This window comes from Zonotrichia albicollis, chromosome 6 (genome assembly GCF_047830755.1).
Source record: "Zonotrichia albicollis isolate bZonAlb1 chromosome 6, bZonAlb1.hap1, whole genome shotgun sequence".
NCBI classification, from domain to species: domain Eukaryota; kingdom Metazoa; phylum Chordata; class Aves; order Passeriformes; family Passerellidae; genus Zonotrichia; species Zonotrichia albicollis.
The window spans coordinates 32,756,484-32,776,378 of record NC_133824.1 but is presented as its reverse complement, the minus strand read 5'-3'; the positions used below and the strand labels follow the sequence as shown (position 1 = coordinate 32,776,378).

The 19,895-nt window shown below is 46.9% G+C and overlaps 2 protein-coding genes across 2 annotated transcripts; one reads left to right on the top strand and one right to left on the bottom strand.

Moving 5' to 3' along the window:
* Nucleotides 1–45: 45 nt before the first annotated feature.
* PSMC3 (proteasome 26S subunit, ATPase 3) lies at nucleotides 46–7,953 on the top strand. The gene is made up of 12 exons (XM_005480102.4): nucleotides 46–270; nucleotides 370–450; nucleotides 3,066–3,191; nucleotides 3,944–4,048; nucleotides 4,143–4,205; nucleotides 4,662–4,799; nucleotides 4,924–5,067; nucleotides 5,291–5,439; nucleotides 5,935–6,031; nucleotides 6,180–6,325; nucleotides 6,493–6,574; nucleotides 6,694–7,953. Exons 1-12 carry the CDS (start codon nucleotides 244–246, stop codon nucleotides 6,802–6,804), a joined length of 1,269 nt encoding a protein of 422 aa, XP_005480159.3. The 5' UTR covers nucleotides 46–243; the 3' UTR covers nucleotides 6,805–7,953.
* Nucleotides 7,361–18,861, bottom strand: LOC102072928 (transmembrane protein 178B-like). Its single transcript, XM_005480103.4, has 4 exons — nucleotides 18,378–18,861; nucleotides 11,545–11,658; nucleotides 10,175–10,312; nucleotides 7,361–8,995 (listed from the first exon to the last, which is right to left on the bottom strand). Exons 1-4 carry the CDS (start codon nucleotides 18,757–18,759, stop codon nucleotides 8,751–8,753), a joined length of 879 nt encoding a protein of 292 aa, XP_005480160.1. The 5' UTR covers nucleotides 18,760–18,861; the 3' UTR covers nucleotides 7,361–8,750.
* Nucleotides 18,862–19,895: the final 1,034 nt, after the last annotated feature.

Genomic DNA, 19,895 nt, shown 5'->3' with positions numbered 1-19,895 from the left:
GGGGCGGCACGTGACCCGCCGGCCGCTCCCCGCCCCGCCGGCAGATTCGGCACGGCCGCGGGCGGCGGGGGCCGCGATCGGGGCGGCGGCGGCAGCGCCGGGGCAGGGGAGGGTGCGCGGAACCCCCGGGCCGCACGTCCCGCCCGTGGCGCTGCCCCCGCCCCGCGCCGCCGGGAGCCGCAGTGCGGAATCTGCCGCGCCGAACCCGCCGCGCCGTGCGCGCTCCCGCGGGCCGGCGGAAAGATGGCGTCGGTGTGGGATGAGTCGGAGGTGAGGGGCCGGGGCCGGGGCCAGGGCCGGGCCGGGGGCGGCGGGGCCGGGGCGAGCCGCGGGCCGGGCTGACGGTAACGCTGCCGTTGTGCCCCGCAGGATGGTGTCGGCGAGGAGGTGCTGAAGATGTCCACGGAGGAGATCGTGCAGCGCACCCGCCTCCTCGACAGCGAGATCAAGGTAGCGGCGGGGGCCGCGCCGGGCCGGGCCGGGCCGCCCTGCCCTCCCGGGAGCTCTGTGCTGCTTTTGTTCGGGGCGGGCGGGTTAGCACAGCCACGGGGACAGCAAAAAAATTAAACACGGTTAATTAAATCGAGAATGGCAGATTGAGGAATACTGAACCGCGAAGGTGGGGAAGAATCACTGGAAAAGCATCGACCCGAGGAAGGTGAGGGGGCGGCTGTTCGACGTAGCCATGGGTGCTTTAGCTAAAGTTACACAGGCAGAGGGGAGGGGGAAGTTTGTTCTGTGCCCTGAGTCGGGTAGGATCTTTGAGTAATTTAGGTTGGAAGGGACTTGAGCAGACCTCCAGGCCAACCTCCTTCTCAAAGCAGGGTCAGCCATAACTTAGGCTACTCAGGGCTTGATCCGGTTGGAACTTGAAAGCCTTTAAAGACACATAGTGCACCGCTTCGCAGGGTGTTCAGTGCTGCTGCTTGACAGACCTCGTGAGGATAAAGATTTGCTTTGCTACAGTCTGAGCTGCATCTGTTTCAGTCTTTATTTCATCTGCCCATTTTGTATTCCTGTGAAGTGTCTGGTTCAGTCTCTGATGCCTCCTTCCCCAGCTGTTCTGTTCTCCAGCTGAACAAACCCACCTCCCTCAGGGGGGCCCATGCTCCAGCCCCCAGCCATCTTGGTGGCCCTGTGCTGAACGCAGTCCAGTTTATCAATGTCATTGCTGTATGGGGGGGACACCAAAACTGGACTGAGTGCTCTAGGTGGGATCTAAAAGTATTGAATAGAGAGGACTCAACACTTCTCTCCATCTACTGCCTGCAGTCCTGATAGCACAGCCCAGGATGCCTTGCTGTCAGGGCACATTGCTGGCTGCTGTTCAGTTTATTGTCTTATGGAGACCCCCCGGTCCATTCCTCAGCCAGACAGTCACCAGCATGTGTCACTGCATGGGGCACTTCCCTCCCTGCTGCGGGGCTTTACCTGTGTTCTTGTTTTTTGCAAGGTTTCTGTGTGGCAGCTCTGCCTTTGAACGCCGAGACTATGCCCCCCATTTGGTGTCATCTTCAAACACGAGGAGAAAACATGCCATCCTCTTGCTTGTTCATTCATGGAGATGTTAAGCTGATAGACCTGTCTTGTGATAGACATGTTTTGCATAAAAGAGCACTTACAAATTTAGAATGTTTGCTGCCCAGTGTTAGCATTATTGAGATAAAATATTTCATAAATTCTGTAGGGTAACTTCATCCTATACTGCTTCAGGCTCCACAAGTAATTCTGACTTACTAATGTACTTTATTATTCTTTAAAGACAGTAAAGGGAAATCTGTGTCTTATTTTTAAACTGCAGAATACAGTAAGGAGTAGAAGTAGCCTTCTTCATTTCATAGTAGGAGCATTATATTTGCAAAATATTTGTAAGAACCCTTGCTTCAGGCAGTTTTCCTTTAATGTTTTCTAGACTGTTTTATTAAATCAAATTTATTAAGTTTTTTGCATTTTTATTTCACAAATTCTGTATTGGCTCCTGTTACAGTTCTGTCCTGTGAATGTGTTACAACACAGTACTATGCTTAGGCATAAAGACTTTTAAAAAGATGGTTTCTTAGTGCATAGTGGATTTCCCCATGGAACAGAATCGCACACACCAGTTCAGGTGTGAGCAGGTCTCCTGAGATCCCTTGGTGCCCCAGTCACTTCCGTGGGGATCACAAAGTGTGTGTTGGCACACTGTGTGACTGACCACGAAAGAGAGGACAAGGCCTGCCACCGTCAGCCAGACAGCACTGCAGACATCTGTGTTGGCTGTAAATGTACTCACTGTTGGATGGGGATACAGAACATTTTGTTAGAGCATTTTTTTCCTTACAGTTAATACAATCATAGAATAGTTTGGGTTGGAAGGGACTTTTAAAGGCCAACTCCTGCTGTGAGCAGGGACATCTTTAACTAGACCAGGTTACTCAGAGCCCTGTCCAACCTGGTCTTGAATGTTTCCAGGGATGGGGCAACCACCATATTTGGGCAACCTGTTGCAGTGTTTTACTATCCTTACTATTAAGAAATCTTATATCTAGCGTAAATTTACCCTCTTGTCCTGTTGTAACAGGTCTTACTAAAAAGTCTGTGCCCATCTTTCTTACAAGACAGCTTTAAATGCAGAAAAGCCACCATGAGGTCTTCCTGGAGCCCTCTCTTCTCCAGGGTGAATCATAGAATGCTTTGTGTTGCAAAGGACCTTAAAGATCATCTAGTTCCAACCACCTTGCAAAACATAACTGAAATAGGTGTGTGTTTTGTATCTGTGTTTATTAAAAGATCACATCCAAACCAAACCACAGTTGCCATATCTGGGGCATATTGATTAGGCTGAGGCTACCAGGTGACACTGGGAAGAAATTATTTGGAGTTATTGATTAGTTAGAGACCAGAATGGATTGTATAGCCTTGATTCCTAGCAAATTTGCTGGCTTTGCTTTTTTTTTATATATTACATTTCCCTTTATTCTTCAGACTTAGATTTCTGTAACGGTTTGCTTTTGGAACAACCTATTAATTTTATCTTGCCTCAGTTTTCTGACACTATTCCTTTTTCTTCTGTGTACCAATTGCAGATCATGAAGAGTGAGGTACTGAGAGTGACCCACGAGCTCCAGGCCATGAAAGACAAGATCAAAGAAAACAGTGAAAAGATCAAAGTGAACAAAACGCTGCCATACCTTGTCTCCAATGTCATTGAGGTGAGGGTGGTGGGCTTTTACGTAGTGATAGGAGAAGTGTGTGCAATTTATAGTGGCAGGGAGAAAGGCAGGGAGCTCATCAGGGATTCAAGACCTGGGGTATTCTCAGACTGCCAATGCTGCCAGAGCCAGGATTTTCAGGGTTTTCTGTTGGTTTTATTTGTGACCTGGAAGTGCACGTCTCTTGCCCACTTGTTCTCTGGGTCATTCTTTAGGCTTTGGGTACTGTTCATCTGTACTTAACAACCATCAGAGGGTGGCACAGCTCTTCTGAGTGTTAACTTGAGCATCTGAAATTGGACACATGCTCTCTGTAACTTGTGAAACAGCAAATGAAAGGCCATGGCTCTGTTACTTTATCACATTCCTTTTGTAGTTCAGTAATTCTGATAATAGGAAAAAGAATGCTCATAGTTTGCTATTAAAAATGAGATTGCTTTGTACTACTGTTTAAAAACTTAATGAGCTAAGCCTTAATGTGAGCTGCTGCTGTACGGGAGAAGGAATCAGTGCCATTAGCTACTACTTTGTTCTGAATTTTGTAACATCTTTCTATGCACTTGCATGCTGCTTCATAAGGAAAGGAAGAAATCAATTTTTACAGGACAGCTTTAATGCTTTCAGGATTCTACTCCTGATGGATGATGAAAAGTTTTATTTCTTCTACTGCATGTATGTTAGAAGCATTAATCCTGGGATCACTCCTGCTAGCCTGGTTACATTGTTTTGAACTCTTTCACCCTGGTTTTCAGCTGCTGGATGTTGACCCAAATGACCAGGAGGAGGATGGAGCAAACATTGACCTGGATTCCCAGAGAAAGGGCAAGTGTGCTGTGATCAAGACCTCTACACGTCAGGTAAGAGCCATGTGCCCAACCAGGTATGAGGAGTGATGCAGAGGATCTTCTCCCACTACATCTGGTTGTGCTCACTTTGGTTTCTTTTTTACAGACATATTTCCTGCCTGTTATTGGGTTGGTTGATGCTGAGAAGTTGAAGCCTGGAGATCTGGTGGTGAGTGATTCTATTGTGATTGTTGGATATGATGGTGGCCAGAAAATTGCATATGGCTTGCCTTTAAGAAAGAAGACAAATCTGTCCAGATTTCCCCAAGATCATTCTCTACTAAAATTTTCATAGATAGGTATTATGGGCTCAGTTACTACTGTTTGTAGTAAAGAAAAGCATTTTGGGGTGTGTGTCTTTTATACATACAATTAGGTGCTGAAAGCTTAGAGACCACTTAGTAAGTTTTTTAAACCCTGTCTTTTTATTGTAAATAAACTGGACCACTTGTTTAAAATGTGACTGTGGCATTGTCCACTCTGCCAAGCTGGGGTGATTTGATGAATGCCTGTGTCAAAGCTGGTTATTCCTGCATCCTTGAGGTTTAGTTAATCAGCTTTGATTGCATGTTTACTAAGTGCTATCTGAGGGAACCTGTTAAAAGCAAAGGACTTGTGTTTACAGGGGGTGAACAAAGACTCTTACTTGATCCTGGAGACTCTGCCTACTGAGTATGATTCACGAGTGAAGGCCATGGAGGTGGATGAGAGGCCCACCGAGCAGTACAGTGACATCGGGGGGCTGGATAAACAAATCCAAGAGGTGATACTTTATGTATAGTTTCTGCTGTGACTGTGGACAGCCTCTTCTAACTTCCAACTCAAAAGCAGGCAGCTTGGATCTGTGGAGAAGAATGGGTTTATGTATTAATATTTTTCTCTTGTAGCTCGTGGAGGCCATTGTCCTGCCGATGAATCATAAGGAGAAATTTGAAAATTTGGGTATACAGCCACCCAAAGGAGTCCTTATGTATGGGCCTCCAGGAACAGGGAAAACACTTCTAGCTCGAGCATGTGCTGCCCAGACCAAGGTAAAAGGAACCTGTGAAAGTGTGTGCAGCTGTAAAGTAGTACTGACAAAGAGTAAGAACACCTCCAGGGGAAGAGGGTCATACGCACAAATTGGTGTTACAAAGGCTGGGATTTTCCTGTCTGTTTGCTTCCTTGCTTGTTTTTATTAATGGCTTCTTATAGTACTCAGAAGTGACCCTATTGTGAAATGAGGCCTAGGATTGATTCTCTTTCACCTCCCAGGCCACGTTCCTGAAGCTGGCAGGCCCACAGCTTGTGCAGATGTTCATTGGTGATGGAGCGAAGCTGGTACGCGATGCTTTTGCTCTCGCGAAGGAAAAAGCTCCTTCCATCATATTTATTGATGAACTGGATGCCATTGGCACTAAAAGGTGAGCTGTAGTCCATGTTGTAGAGTTCTTGGGAGCTGCCTAGCAGCCTCCTTTGCCTGTGTATGTAAGCAGAGCCTTTTAAAGCATGACTTACTCAGAAAGAGAGTGTGAACAAAGTCACAGATGGATAGCAGTTGCCACAGTCCTTGGGCGCAGGAGCAAAGTTTGTCAGACTTGGGATCTGTCTGATAGCCTCCTGCTGTATAAAACTATTTTCTGATAGCAGCAGGTACCTGGAGATGTTCGCCCTCATTTACTACGTAGGCCTGGACAACATAAGCCCCATTCAGCTGTAAGGACTAAATAAGTCTTAGGTGCTGCTGACAGTTATTCTAGTTGCAGTCCTCATCATGGTAGAACTGTAGTTTCAAGGAAAAATTTGGAACACCTCAACCAAGGAGCGTGAACTCCAGTAATTCTGTGTTTTGATGTGATTAAAAACATAGGGACAGGGTGGTCAGGTTCATACTGATGGTTTTACTCGTTTCCCCTCAGGTTTGATAGTGAGAAGGCCGGTGACCGGGAGGTGCAGAGGACCATGCTGGAGCTGCTTAATCAACTCGATGGTTTCCAGCCCAACACACAAGTCAAGGTTGGGAGCTAGCAGGGAGTGCTGCTGAGGTCCAGGGCATTCTAGCAGGGGATGGAAAACAATGTCCAGGGAAGAAGCTTGGTGGATCTTTGGGGAGAAGAGGCCTGTCTTCCAGGTACCTCACACTGATGATCCTACTTCTACTTAGGTGATCGCTGCAACCAACCGGGTTGATATCTTGGACCCAGCTTTGCTCCGCTCTGGACGATTAGATCGGAAGATTGAGTTCCCAATGCCTAATGAAGAGGCCAGAGCCAGAATTATGCAGATTCATTCACGCAAAATGAATGTCAGGTATGGCCACCTGGGGCTCTTTTTGTCACTTCTTATGGTACCTCAGGGCTGAGAAGTGGTTGGCAGTCATTTGTTGGGAGCTCACTGTGGGGCTGAGGAAAGTCCCTACGTTGCTTTTTCTATTTGGTACATGTTCTCAGACTTTTTTTCCCATTTGCTCATATTAGCCCTGACGTGAACTATGAGGAACTGGCTCGCTGCACAGATGATTTCAATGGAGCCCAGTGCAAGGCTGTGTGTGTTGAAGCGGTGAGTATTCCTCCTTAGGAATCGCACTGATGGGAGGGAATGTGAAAGCTAGAATGGAGCAGCTATTTGGAATGGTGTGGTGCACACATTCCCTCTCTAAATACTGTCTCGTTGGGCAGGGGATGATTGCCCTCCGCCGTGGAGCTACAGAGCTCACCCACGAGGACTACATGGAAGGAATCCTGGAGGTTCAAGCAAAGAAAAAAGCCAATCTGCAGTACTATGCCTGATCCCTGCCCAGTCAGGGTTGTTGCCTTGGCAGAGGACATGAATAGACTGGACTGTAACACTTTCTGTCTGGAAAAAATAAAGCATTTTTTTCCCTTTAAAAACAAATCCCTGATGTGTTGGGGCTGTCACCCTTGCTTGGTGGTTCTACATCTGTGTAAAGGCAGGCTAAAAGCCTCCTGTGCACTGTGCCCTCCATGCTGCCTTTGGACCCTCCTCCAGCTAGCACTGGATTAAACCCTGCTCTGATACTTCCTCATGAGGACCAGGAGACTATACTGCAGTAAGTGTACCATGATATTGATGACCTGCACCTCAGACAGCATCCCTGGTTCTTGCCTGCACAGCCAGTGAACAGCCTGCACCATGGTTAGAGTTTGAAACTTTTGAACACTCACTTTGCAAGGGTGAACATAATTCACACATGAATGATGTTTTAGCTTTGTCATGTGAACTTAACTCTTGAAGCTTTAACACTGTTGCTGGTGTGTGTATGTGAGCTCTCTGGGGAATCAGTCAGGTCAGTAGTCATAAAGAATTCAAGGTTTCATCCACCGAGCAAGTCTTTCAGTACTTTTAATGCCAGTTGAGAATTACAACTTCCATTTAAAAATTACACTTTTCATAAATACACTGACTTTAGCATTAAGTATCTTACATGCCACTGTATTGTATTTTAAATACAATGTAAACATCTCCAAATGCTGGCCATCTCATCTTTACCTGTGCAGTTTTTGGACACTTGGGAGAGGGGCAGGGATGTAAGAAGGAAAAAAAGAATAGATGGATGAAAGAAAAATGCACTCCAAAGTACTTTGGCTGATGTTCCTGAGTTAACCCTAGTACTTGTGCTGGTACCAAGTCCTTAGTGCTCATTTTGGAGAGGGATCTTGTTCCAGCAGAACACACGTGTTCTTGACACGCTGCGCTCAGGGCATTTGACAGTGGAAGGGGCAGAAGCCACGCATTCCTGAGGAAAATACACTGTGGTTTCCTTTGAACACTAATGTTAGATGGGGCTGTACATCTGCTATTTTAGCAGTACTGTTATTTGAGCTCAGGGAGAATTACTCATCTCCTTTCACAGAGCAGGAGTTGCACCCAGAAGTTAGTTCAGAAGTGAAAGTTGATCCTGGCAGCTCAAACTATGACACATTTTGAAAAATGTACCTCTGGTGGAATAGTTAAAAGCTGCATGTTGCATACATCTCCCCATTAAAACAAGGGTATGTTAGCCAGATGAATAACCTTCACTGTGTAAGAAGCTGAGAAAAACTTTCCTCTGCTTTCCCAGAATCTGTAAGAGTTTTCTTGGAGTCTTGCTGCTCAGTTACAGCTAGCTCCTTTTGGAAACAGTTTGAGTAGTGAGTAAATAGCTGAATCCAAGCATAGAATAGCACAGGTTTCTGATTTAAATAAATTAATACTAAGAATGGGCTAATTCTTTGGCCTAAACCTCAGCTTAGATAAGGTTCTTTTGGGAAAGGATGGCCTGAGCCAACACAAGACATGCCTGTTGCAAAAGTGTTCAAGCCAACTTCACTTAGCTCCTTGCCCTAAATTGGGTCTGAATTACACAGACCTGCAGCAATAGAGTTGGTGCGTAAACATCCCTTACAACTGGACAATAACAGGACCATGGAGGTACAGTTCAAAAAACAGCACAAAAAAAGACACAATCTTGGACTTAATCCCTTGTAAACAGAAGAAAAACAAATTGAAAGAACTGTCCCCCTTAAACCATCAATGATCAAGTTGCCAATAATTCAGACCTGGAGTTACTTGCAATGTCCGTGTCTGCGACTGGAGGCTGTAGCAGCATCCCATGGGCTGGCATTCCGACAGCTCTGGCACTGCTCCCCACACGCTGACATGCCACCTCTTCCTGGTGTTAACCCACAGCTCTGCCCAGGCTGCGCTTTCCAGAGTCTCTCCTCGCTCTCTGGGGTCACACGGCCCCATTTTCTTGTCTGGGTTTTTGTACGGATGCCCGGGAGGTGTTGAGTGATGGGGCCAAAGTGCAGAGGAACCCAGCCAGCAGGGTGAGGCCCAGGCCCCCCCAGGCACAGAACATGGACCAGCCATAGCCATGACTGATGTCCTCTGGCAGCCCATAGACGTAGCGAGGATAGCGGGATAGCTCAAAATTGATCCCAGCTACGCATGTGCAGAGTGAGATGATACAGCAAGTACCTGCAGGAGAAAAGCAAGAGGGTTCTACACTGCCCTCAGACAGGTTAATTATGCTCTGGTTTTTCCCTCAGTATTTTCAAAGTCATGCATTTTCAAAATCAAGAATTACCCTTGGGGTTTTTTCTGCAGTCATACTGGCCACTCTCCTTGTAAGGCGAGAAAAACAAAAACAAACAAACAAAAAAAAAAAAAGGGGAAACATGTAGGACTACAGGATACCTTGCTTTACAAATAACCAGTACTACCTTAGCACCTTTCATTGCAATTTTGAGCTCAGTCATAGGTCATCATGCTTTGATTCTCCTGAGAGTATTTTCAGTGTCTAATGTCATCAGGTTCCAGACAGTACTTGGCCTGTTTCTCTTATGAAAGGTAATTAGCTCACTGAATCCCAGGGCTGCAACATGCAGCACTTTTTGGTTTCCACTAGCAGCACACACATTTCTGCCAGCTGTACCCTAGGCCCACAAAGTGTGCCCAGATTTTTGTCATCTGCTACACATTCACTGAACACCTGTATAGAGGAGAAAAAGCCTACGAAGACACAAGGCACTCCAGTATGTTTAATATACACTACTACACTAGACTCCAGGTCTATACTGCCCATTTTCAAGCTGAAAAACCAAAGTTCAGAAAATCCTTTGGTCATACAGAAAGGCTGCTCCCACCCAGGACAAACAGATGTAATGCCCCTGGCAAGCACTGAGCTCACATCCTTATCATTGGGCCAATGTCCTCCCAGGCTTGGCTGTTTTGGACTTCATCATTACATGAAGATCTAAGCATCTTTGAGTACCAGAAAGTGCTCCACATTAACTTATGTTTGTTTGCTATGATTCCTAGGGAAAACTGGGCTGAACTGTCTGACAGGAGCCACAGGCTGCACACTTGGAGCAAGCCAGAGGACTGTGCTATTTGTGCACATGGCCCCCGTGGCTACACACCAGCCCTCTAGAGCAGAAGGCTCATGCACACACATTAGGGTCTACTAAGAAACATGCAGCACCCATGCAAGCAGAGGTCCTGCCCAGTGCTGGAAGTAGTAACTGCACTGAGCTGACATTTTGCTGCACTAAGAAACTGCTTCATGTAGTTGTGGTGGGCTGACGTTACTTTTATTTTTACAAGGCAGCAATACTGAATGTGGTGACTTGAGGAGCAGAAGCAAAAGGCTCTCACCTCCCATTAGGAAGAGCAGCCCAGCCACGTACTGCATGAGCTCCTGCTGTTTGCAGCAGCCCAGCACACCAATGATCCACCCAAACAGGATGATGGAGACGGCCATGCCAATGAAGCCAGCTGTCATCCTCCGCAGATCTGAAGGATAAGGAGAAAAGGAAGACAAAAAGACATGAAGATGGCAGTACCTAGAGAAAACAGCCAGTGCAGAGACCAGATGTGGATTTACTGGTTCTAACGTTTATATTTCAACCATGGACTTCTCCTCCCGTCGCTTCTTTAAGGTAGTTTGCCCATTACACTGAAACTAAGGGAATCCATCTAAAATGGCTCCATTGTGCTGCACACTGTGTAACTGGAGAGCATTTCTATCCAAAGTATCAGCCAAATACTCCCCAGCATGGGACAGAAGGGGTACATCACAAACTCATGTTAGTACTGCAAGGGTTTTTTTTCTTTTTTTTTTCTTTCTTTCTTTGCTGTGACATCTTTCTTTGTGAGAGAGTTTGTGGGGGGGGGAAATTTTCTGCTGAAAATAGAAGAAGCAAGAGGGGACACTGGAGAGGACTAAAGGATTAGTGCATGGGAGGCACACAGTGTGAACTGAAAAGAGGAATAATGGGAAGATAGAAGCAGACAGCAGATCAATACAGTATTATGGGAACAACTCCAGTAACAAGCTCTAAAAAAAAAGCTTGGGTACCAGTGTCATGAACAGCACTTTGCTTTCCATAGTAAAATTGCCGTTCTTGTCTCCTCCTAGTTCAGTCTCCAGCTGAACTAGGATTTCCTTGGCACTGACTCTCACATGACAGGGGCTATGTTGAATTATGTAAGCAATAGAATAAAAAAACCAGAGAGAAGTGGGAGCAAAAAAAAACTGATTAGATCATTCTCAGTCACAGGCTACAGGTCAGTTATCCGTGTGGGAAGGACTTGGGCGTAAGGCAGCTTGTGGGCCGGGTGTTGGTGCAAAGACAAACTGAGATGTTCCCTAAAAAAACTGGTCACCAGGGGGTTGAATCAGGTCACTGGTGTGCACACAGAAAATTGCAACAGGATCTATACAATGATGCAGCACCTTTGCTGTAAGCCAGCTAGGAACTGTCTGTGCTCAGATCCAGAATATGATGACACCTTGCACATCACTACATACATCTGTATTCCTAAATTCCCAGCTTTAAGCCCCTCCAAATCCCATGTCCCCTTCCAATCACACAGTTGGCTGCTTGCACTTCCTCACTAATCAATCTGTCTCTGTGCTTAGAGCCCAGTGCCATGCTTAGATGAGGTGATGCCAGCCCTCAGCTGGCACTGCGTTAGGGCATTCAGTGATGCAAACATTCCTGAGCCTGCTCAGGGCCACTTACGGAGCGCGTGCCACTCATCCTGCCGGATGGTGTTGGTGATGTTGATGGGCAAGTTGCGAGGCAGAGAGCTGGAGGTGTAGTGGTACTTCACAGCAGTGCAGCGCTGAATGACTCCTGTGAAGAGACATCGGTGTGAAACAGCAGGAAAGCCCCCCGGCCTCGCACGCGCCGCTGGGTTGGCTGGCCCAGCAGAGCTCGCACAGGAGAAGCCTTTGTTCAGTAACAGGGCAAACATAGCCAAAAAAGAGCTGTTTACTTCAAAGGCTTTGGGATTAGGAGGGGAGAGAACCTACAAAGAAACACTGGCAAAGCAGGAGCCAGGTGTCTCTCCAAGAAGCAACAGCTGAAGTTAAACAGTAATGAGAGTCAGGAAAAACACGTCTAAAAGCTTTCTAGAGGAATTGCTGTGATCTTTTTTGGGATGTCTAAGGAGACAAGAATGTGGCCAAGCACCAACAGGACCGCTTCATCTCTAAGAAGACAGAATTGTAACACTTTGAAAATTTTGAATGAATGCTGGAAAGTGAACTGCATAGAAGAATCTTTTGAATTCTTTCCAATAGTCATTGGCTCTTTGCTTTACTTTCAGGGAACAGTAGTATTCAGGTAGAATACTATGTTTCCATAATAGCTTAAAGAAAAGTGTACCCCAAATGTAAATGTGAACTTACAAGCGTGCTCGTCTTGAAAGGGATTTTTAATTTAGAAACTGGGGGAGAATAAACATGGATGGTGGAGTAGAAGAGGGCAACCAGAAAGATAAAAGAGCTAAATAGTAGAAACAGTTTCTCTTAAACAGTGGCTACAGGGCCATTACCACTATTTGAATGTTAGAGCAGAAGAACCATTCAAAAACAATCAACTGGCCAGTGAGCAATTAAGCTGGTGAACAATCACTAGCAGAGAGCTGCAGATTCAGTGATCAGCTTTGCAAAAGACACTAGAAAACCCAGAAGAACTGAGCTCTCTGTGGCTCCCGCAGCAATGAGAAGCTTGATTTTGTTCTCTAACAATATTCACTGGGACTGTACTGACCTGGTTTCTGCAAGGATCTGCAAAGTGGAAGCCCCCATTTCACAAGATCAGAAGCTGCATATGAGAGGCCCAGGCAATTCCAGCCAACAGGCCAGGGAGGGAAAGGTGATCTGAATTTCCTCCCATTTCAAGTGGGCTCCAATTCTCAGCTGTGCTTCCCAGCACCTCTTCCCTTGCTGTGGCTCCCTGCTGCTTCCCCAGCAGCACAGAGCACTTGCAGCAGCTGCACACAATGCACAGAGGTGCTGCCCTTCACCTGCAGCCAGGGGCCCTCTCCTGCTGAGCACTTCTCCCTCCTCTCCCTCCTGGCACCTGCCTCAAGACAGGGCTCTGGAGCCGCCTGAGCCAATGGTCAGCAACACAACCCAGTGTCAGAGGGTGCCAGTGCAACTGCAAAGGCTGCAGACATCTGAGTTAAGAACTTAGGCCATACACAACATATCACAGTATCTAACCAAATTTTACCTGTGACTGCTGACTGAACGCAATTTCAGTATGGACACGATTTGCATGGATTGTTGAGAAATATGTAAATAGAACTTGTTGAGAAATATGTAAATAGAACTAATGACATCAGATTTCAGATTATAATGCACTGCATTCATTAAAAGTATTATTTATGCACTTACATTTCCTGATCATAAAAGTAGTACATATAAAGCAGCATTTTAAATAAGAGCAAGGATTACTATTTTTATAGTTCATTAAAGAAAAAGCAAAGACTAGAGACATACATCCCTTATGATCAAAGCTACAGACTTCTCAGCTAAGACATCACTAAGAAAAATATTGGCTCTTTATTATTCCAAGAGTTTAACATGTAAATTAAAACTAAAACCTCTCCACCTTCCCATACAAAACTTGTTATTTAGAAATTTTTGGACATCAATTCATTCTGCCTCTGGTTTAAAAACTGTACTCCTAATCATTTCTTCCCCAGAATTCAAAGTGCTGATTTTATATAGTTAGCACATAACAATTATATTAAAACAGCAAAATTTGCAAAAAAAAAAAACCAAAAAGCTCAGGAGTGCACAGATTTCAGGGCTTTAGCTCAGTGCTGACCTCTAATCCATAGGCTTGGGAACAGCCTTTGATCACACCAGAACAAGCTCTTTTTCCAGCAAGATTCCATTTTCCTGAAAGCACAAGCTGGACCCACTCTAATGTGAGCCACCATAGGCAAAACAAGGGAGGCCTCTCTCTGCAGATCTTCTAGAAAAGTTGAAATAGGCAGGCAAGAGAGTCAGGGACTTGGAGAAGCAGTGAGTGTGATCTCAGCTGGATACCTAAGCCACTTTCTCCCAGGAAATTTTAACACACACCCAGGCACCTTTCAGAACCTCAATTTTGCATTTAGCATCACTAGTCTGTGTTTCTCATTTTCTGAGTGAATCTCTAAGTCTCACTTGAGAGATGCCATGCACTCAAATATGGCCAGGTACTCTACAGAACTGCATTTAAAGCCATATAACACCTTGTTCTCTAAGTACTCAAGAAAAAAAGGAAAAATCAAAATCAGGATTGCAGTCTAAAGATATTGTTAAGTAAAAGGTGTTTCAAAGGTACTCCAGTATGTCCTTGGACCTGAGCCTTACATACCTGAAATTGCAGTCTATAAAATAGGGACAGCATCCTGCCCTCCATTTCAGAAACCTGCTAGCAAAGTGATTTCCTTTTTTTTACAACACACTCAGACAAGTACCATAAGAAAGCCTGCCAAAATTAAAACTTTTGCCTTCAGGCAAGGGCTTGAATAGAACAGAGTCATGCGGTGAACAACAAGTGTGTGTTGTCTGTTTTGGCACACAAGTACATTGGGAATGCAGGACAGAAGGAGGCAGGTGCTTCCTTCTCCTCCAGGTCATTAGTTAACCATAAAGCACACATCCAAGAAAAAGGTTAGATGGACAGCCTGATGCCAGCATTTCTAAGGGCCTTAACAGAACACTGTGAGAGTCACACTGCATGTACAATTTTCTTGATTAAACAATAAACATGAACGGCATCCAGCAGTGTCACACTGACACTTTCATGGCCCAGCTACATTCCTGTGCCTTCTCACAGCCAACATTGTTTCTAACACCTTGTCCTCAACATGTTTTTTTTACCCCTCAGGATTGCAAGTGCAGATAGGGTCCCCTTGGAAGAGTATACACGAGTGTCTCTGGATGAGTCCTTTCTCCTGACTGAAGACGAAGGATGGGAAAGGTCAGAGGATGCTTGCTAGACTAGCCAGATACCCAGGCAGTTCCTAAACTGCCAGAAACATGGAAACCCCAACCCTGCTGTGATACATTCAGTCTGTAATCCTGGGCTTAGCACACCCTGATTTCCAGCTTAGGTTTTGTCTCCAGCTTTGACACATGCAGGTTTTCTTTACACAATGTGCCAGAGGTTTATGAAGAAATGGAGGGGGTCATTTTCAATTCTGCTGTGTGGCCCAGTATCAGAGCAGTTCAACTCTCACACAGCTGGGAGAGACTCCCTCCTACCCATGAGCAGCCATGGCCAGTGAGCAACTAAATACCATGTGAGGCCTGGCCCTCCCCTCCTTCATGCCCCAGGACCAATTGGCCATTGAAGCTTCCAGGCCTTTTCCTACCATTTCTGCCCAGGATTGTAAGGAGCACCACGGCCATGCATTCACTCTGTCCACACTGTCACCCAAGGGCCACCAGATCAAATGAATCAACCTTTAAAATACCACAAGAACTCTGACAGAACATACTTACCAAGGACCATGACCAAACAGATCAAGTTTGTTAAACATGCCACTATAATAGATCCTCTACAGACCTGACCGGCAATCCTGTAACTCTTCCCACTTCTCATCAGTGAGAAAGAATGGGAAGCACAGACACCAGGATTGAGCAGTTTTCTCTCAAGGGCCTCACTATAGCCCCAAACTGGTGTGTTCCTCTGCTTTAGGATCCAGTGGCTCTCCTCACTTTCTCAGCTACATTGTGGTGCCAAGAAGTCTTCTCAGTATATATGAGATGTACCAGTCCCACTCCAGAGACTTTTCAGAGCAAGCCTGAAAAGCAATAAAATCCCTGGTTTATCAACAGTGATGAACATTTTGTTTTTCAATTCCTTCAGTTTTGAGATGTTAAAGCACATGTTCAATGAGCCCACCAAGTCATCCAAAGCAGCCTGTTAGAATGGATCTTTCCCAATTCATCATCTTCTACTGTCACCATTTTGTAAGCAACACTTTTTTACTCTACCAATAGGTAGAGAAGATGCCTAAACAATATATAATGAACCCTTGCAGGACCTCACTACTTAAGAACAGCCCATGCAGATGGTTTTTGTAGCATCAGTTACTGAATGTGGAATCCACATAGCACAGGCTCTACAAGATGACGTGTAGTGCTCCTGTTCTTACACTCAGAGAACCTCCCATATGTGCACAGAGATCCTCTGTTTCCCCACCAAATGGTTCAGTTCTTCGCCTTCTATCTCTTACATCTTGCTAATCTCCATTTCCCCTGTGTGGTTTTTACATCATTCCTTCTTTTGACTTTTAATTGTATTTTTAAAACGAAACTGTATTTTTTCACAGTTCCAAAACAGTCATTTTGCATTATAAGAAAAATCTCACATATCATTCCCATCTTACATTTAAACATTTCCCACCTCTCAGTTTTGCACTACATTTTCTGACTAGTTTTTTCCTTTTAAATATATGAAGTGAATATATTTTGCTTTTTTAAATATCCCAGATATATAAATGGATGCTTGTATACGCATCATTAGCTACAATGCTCAAGTATGCAAGTTTCCATGAAACGGCTTTGTATTAATAGCAGCAGATTAGATGGACTACAAATCTACGGAATTATCTATGAGTATGTGTATTTATGGACTTAGGTAATTTATTCAGAATTCAGGAGAGATGCAGAAAGGAAAGAAATCTTATACCAGAGAGACTAGAAAAAAATGGAGACTATAAATCCAAACGAAAATTACCACAGAACTGTTGGAAAAAATTTACTCCTCTGTCACTAGATTAAGGAATACTAGGAATAAAGAAAGGCATTACACATCACCAAACAGCTAGCTGAAAACTTAATGCAAATTGAGGAGGAATAGGACTTCCAGCAGTGCACAGGAGCAATCTTCAGGTCACACCAGGGGAAAAAATACCAGCTTTTCCTTTTCAGAAGCACCAGATCTGGTATCATGCTACAGAGAACAGCTCAGATGCAGCCACACCTGACCATCAGTTGGAAAAGGCTGCTTAATCACAGTTGTCAGAGAAAAGACAGACACAGTGGGAACGAGGAAAGGCTGCCAGTAAAGCAGGTCAGGAGAAGGGATAAGAGAGTCATATCTATTTAAAGATCTGATTCTACAAGAACTATTATTAATAATTTCCCTCTGTAAGATGACACATAAATCTTTACAGTAGCAACTGCAGACCTAATAGGCAAAGAATATAAGGGGGGCAATGGTTTTTGTAGGGAAAGGTAAGGTCTTTTATTAGAACAGCTGGGGGAAAAAGGAAACAGAGTAGACAGAAAACAATCTGGATTTAGAGTCCTTCCAGTTTTACCCATCAAACACTGAGGAAGACCATTCACCACCCTGTAATGGCCTACATATAGAATGCAGACTCTAGCCTCTCTATGTGACTTGTTGTGGTGTTGGGAAAATACCTTAGAAAGAGAAGTACTGAGACCAAACTAGTATCTTTCCCACCTGTTCCCCCATCTTAGCTAATCTCAGTGGGAGCTGACAGCATTTTGCTTGATGTGAAGCAGAAAAATAGATAAATATTTTACATGACAGCCACAATTAATAGAAAGAAATTAATGAGTCCCCTTTTAGTGAAAGGAGTTCAGCATGGAAATAAAAATGAAATGACATAAAATGGATCCTAGGAGAATAAATTGAGAAAGAAGCCAGGCACACAGCACTAGAGTTTCAAGAAGAGTCACTGCTGTGCATTGGAAAGAAGGGACAAAGACGAGCTGAGATTCACAGTGCCAGTCTATCCAGCCTCTGCTGTGCAGGACTGGCGTCACAGTTGGAAGCCAAGCTGAAGAACTGCTCTCGCTTTCTTAAGATAGCATTTCCATTTTGTGCCTCAATGGAAGCACTTTTCCCAACTCCTACTCTCTCTGTGCTAATATGTACCTGCTGGAACACTAAGTCTGTTATTTATTATTAACCATACATAACCCATTGACTTCATGGGTCAGCCCACTACGTTATTTGTACCATCAAATGCAGGACTTATATTTATACTTCATGGCCTGCTTGGCTTTGTACCATGTGCCACAACAGCAGAAGATCCATAGCTTTCTCTCCTTTCTCCCCGGGGGCCCTGAGTGACATCTGCCACCATGAAAGCCTGGCAATCTACTGCAGCAATGAGAACTCCCTCATGCTAGAATGGGAACAACAGGTCCCTTTCACCTTGCTGCAAAAATCACAGTGCTATCAACAACACATTGTTTCTCGGCACTCAATTAGAAGGAAGCGTCAGGGTTAGGAGGACGCCCACCGAGTCAGGCCCTGCACTGGGCCCCCGAAGGGGCTCTCTGAGGACGCGGTCCCACCCAGCACTGCAGCATTTCCAGCAGAGGGGGAGGCGCACAGGACCCGGGATGGGGTCAGGGCCGCGCTCGCCGCTCCCCGCACGCCAGGGAGCCACGGCTCCATCCCGCCCGCCCGCCGGCCCGCTCTCGCCCCGGCAGCAGCAGCCGCCGCCCCGCCCGCAGCCCCGGCGGCACCGCGCTCAGCACCACGGACAGCGGCGGGGCCGCCGCCGCCCCCCGCCCCCGCACCTTTCCGGATGAGCTCCTCGCTGTCCGGCTCGTAGCCCGCGCGGTGGCAGCGCCTCCAGAGCCCCGACACGGTGGAGTTGAAGCGGCGGCCGCAGTGCGAGTCCAGCGCGGCGGAAGCGGCGGCGGCCGGGGCGGGGGCCGGGGGGCGCCCGGGCAGGAGCGCCCGCGGGGGTCGGGCGCGGAGCGGCAGGTGCGAGCTGGGCGCCGACATGGAGCCGGGCGGGTCGCTGCGCTTGTGGCCGAAGCCGCGGCAGCGCTCGCGGTGCCGCCGCGCGTCTGTCTCGTACCAGGAGTCGGTGCCGATGGCCACGGCCAGGAGGGCGAGGGCGGCGGCGGCCAGGAGCAGCCCGGTGCCACTCAGCGCCTGAGCCGCGGCCGCCATCTTACCGCGCCGGGGGCGGCAGGGGCGGGCGCTTCCCTGCAGCCCGGCTGGGGCCGCCGCCCGCGGCACCGCCCCCGGAAGGGACGGGCCCGCGCCCCCCGCGCCGCGGCACCGCGCCGGGCTCGGTCCCGCGCCGCGGCATCCCCCGGCGCGGCCTCACGGGGGTCCCGGAACCGCCCCCGCCGCGGCGCCCGGCTCCTGCTCCGCCGACCGAGGGGCCCGTGTCCAGGGCGGTGCGGGGGTGGCCGCGGGCGGCTGCCGGGGATGGATGACCGGAGGAAGGGGTGAACGGACCCTCCGAGCCTTTCCGCGGCCTCCTCTGGCCTGGCAGACGCCCGTCCCGCTGGCTTGCCCGGGGCAGAAGGGCAGAGACCAGCCCTGCTCAGGCCGCGGGAGCCAGCAGGTTTTCAAATCTACACGAAATGCAAACACCACCCGCAACATCATTTGTTGGCTTTTGGATTATGACTTCTCCTCCACCCTTCAGTATCAGTTAATGGAAAATAATGCCAGAAAAATGTCCATCTATTTTATGCAGTGAGAAGCAGATTAAATCCGAGTCATTAGTTAAATGCAGCATTTATAGGGGCACAAAATCCCTTCTGATCCCACTTGTTGTATAGGGCTTGTTCCTCCAGCTGCAGCACTACCAGTCAGTCCCCAAAGCCAGTTGTTAGGGCATTGCCTCATCAATTGTGGCCTCCAGATAAAATGATCTAGTAATATGCTATGCCTAAACTACTAATTTAAAATGCAATTTTGAAATCCTCAGCTTCGGGTGTTTTTTGCTAGAAGTAGTTTTAATTGGTTCCCAGGAGCAAATGCTCAGCTGTGGGAGATTCTGATCCTTTCTCCCTGCCACCACCTTCCCCTTGACACCTGGTCTCTCTGAGCCACACTGAGCACAACCTAAACACCCTCCCCAGTCCTTCTCCCAGCAACACTGCCCAGCACAGGGTACAGCTGATCTCCCCTGAGCACTCTGCCTGGTGGAAACATGCAGCAGCCACAGCTAAAGCTTGTTCTAACCGCATTTCTGCATGATCCTCTTCCGCAGTTTGCACTGGACAGATGGGATTACCATGCATGCAGCTGCACACTGCTGCCTTCAAGGCAGACAAATTGAAAGGGCTGCT

Bases quoted from the DNA above. Each gene is read 5' to 3' on its own strand.
- PSMC3 (XM_005480102.4), top strand. From the start codon at position 244: ATGGCGTCGGTGTGGGATGAGTCGGAG. The intron at 271-369 runs GTGAGGGGCCGG...TGTGCCCCGCAG, and splicing joins CGGTGTGGGATGAGTCGGAG to GATGGTGTCGGCGAGGAGGT. The intron at 451-3,065 runs GTAGCGGCGGGG...TACCAATTGCAG, and splicing joins TCCTCGACAGCGAGATCAAG to ATCATGAAGAGTGAGGTACT.
- LOC102072928 (XM_005480103.4), bottom strand. From the start codon at position 18,759: ATGGCGGCCGCGGCTCAGGCGCTGAGTGGCACCGGGCTGCTCCTGGCC. The intron at 11,659-18,377 runs GTGCGGGGGCGG...GTCTCTTCACAG, and splicing joins CGAGGAGCTCATCCGGAAAG to GAGTCATTCAGCGCTGCACT. The intron at 10,313-11,544 runs GTAAGTGGCCCT...CTTATCCTTCAG, and splicing joins GGATGAGTGGCACGCGCTCC to ATCTGCGGAGGATGACAGCT.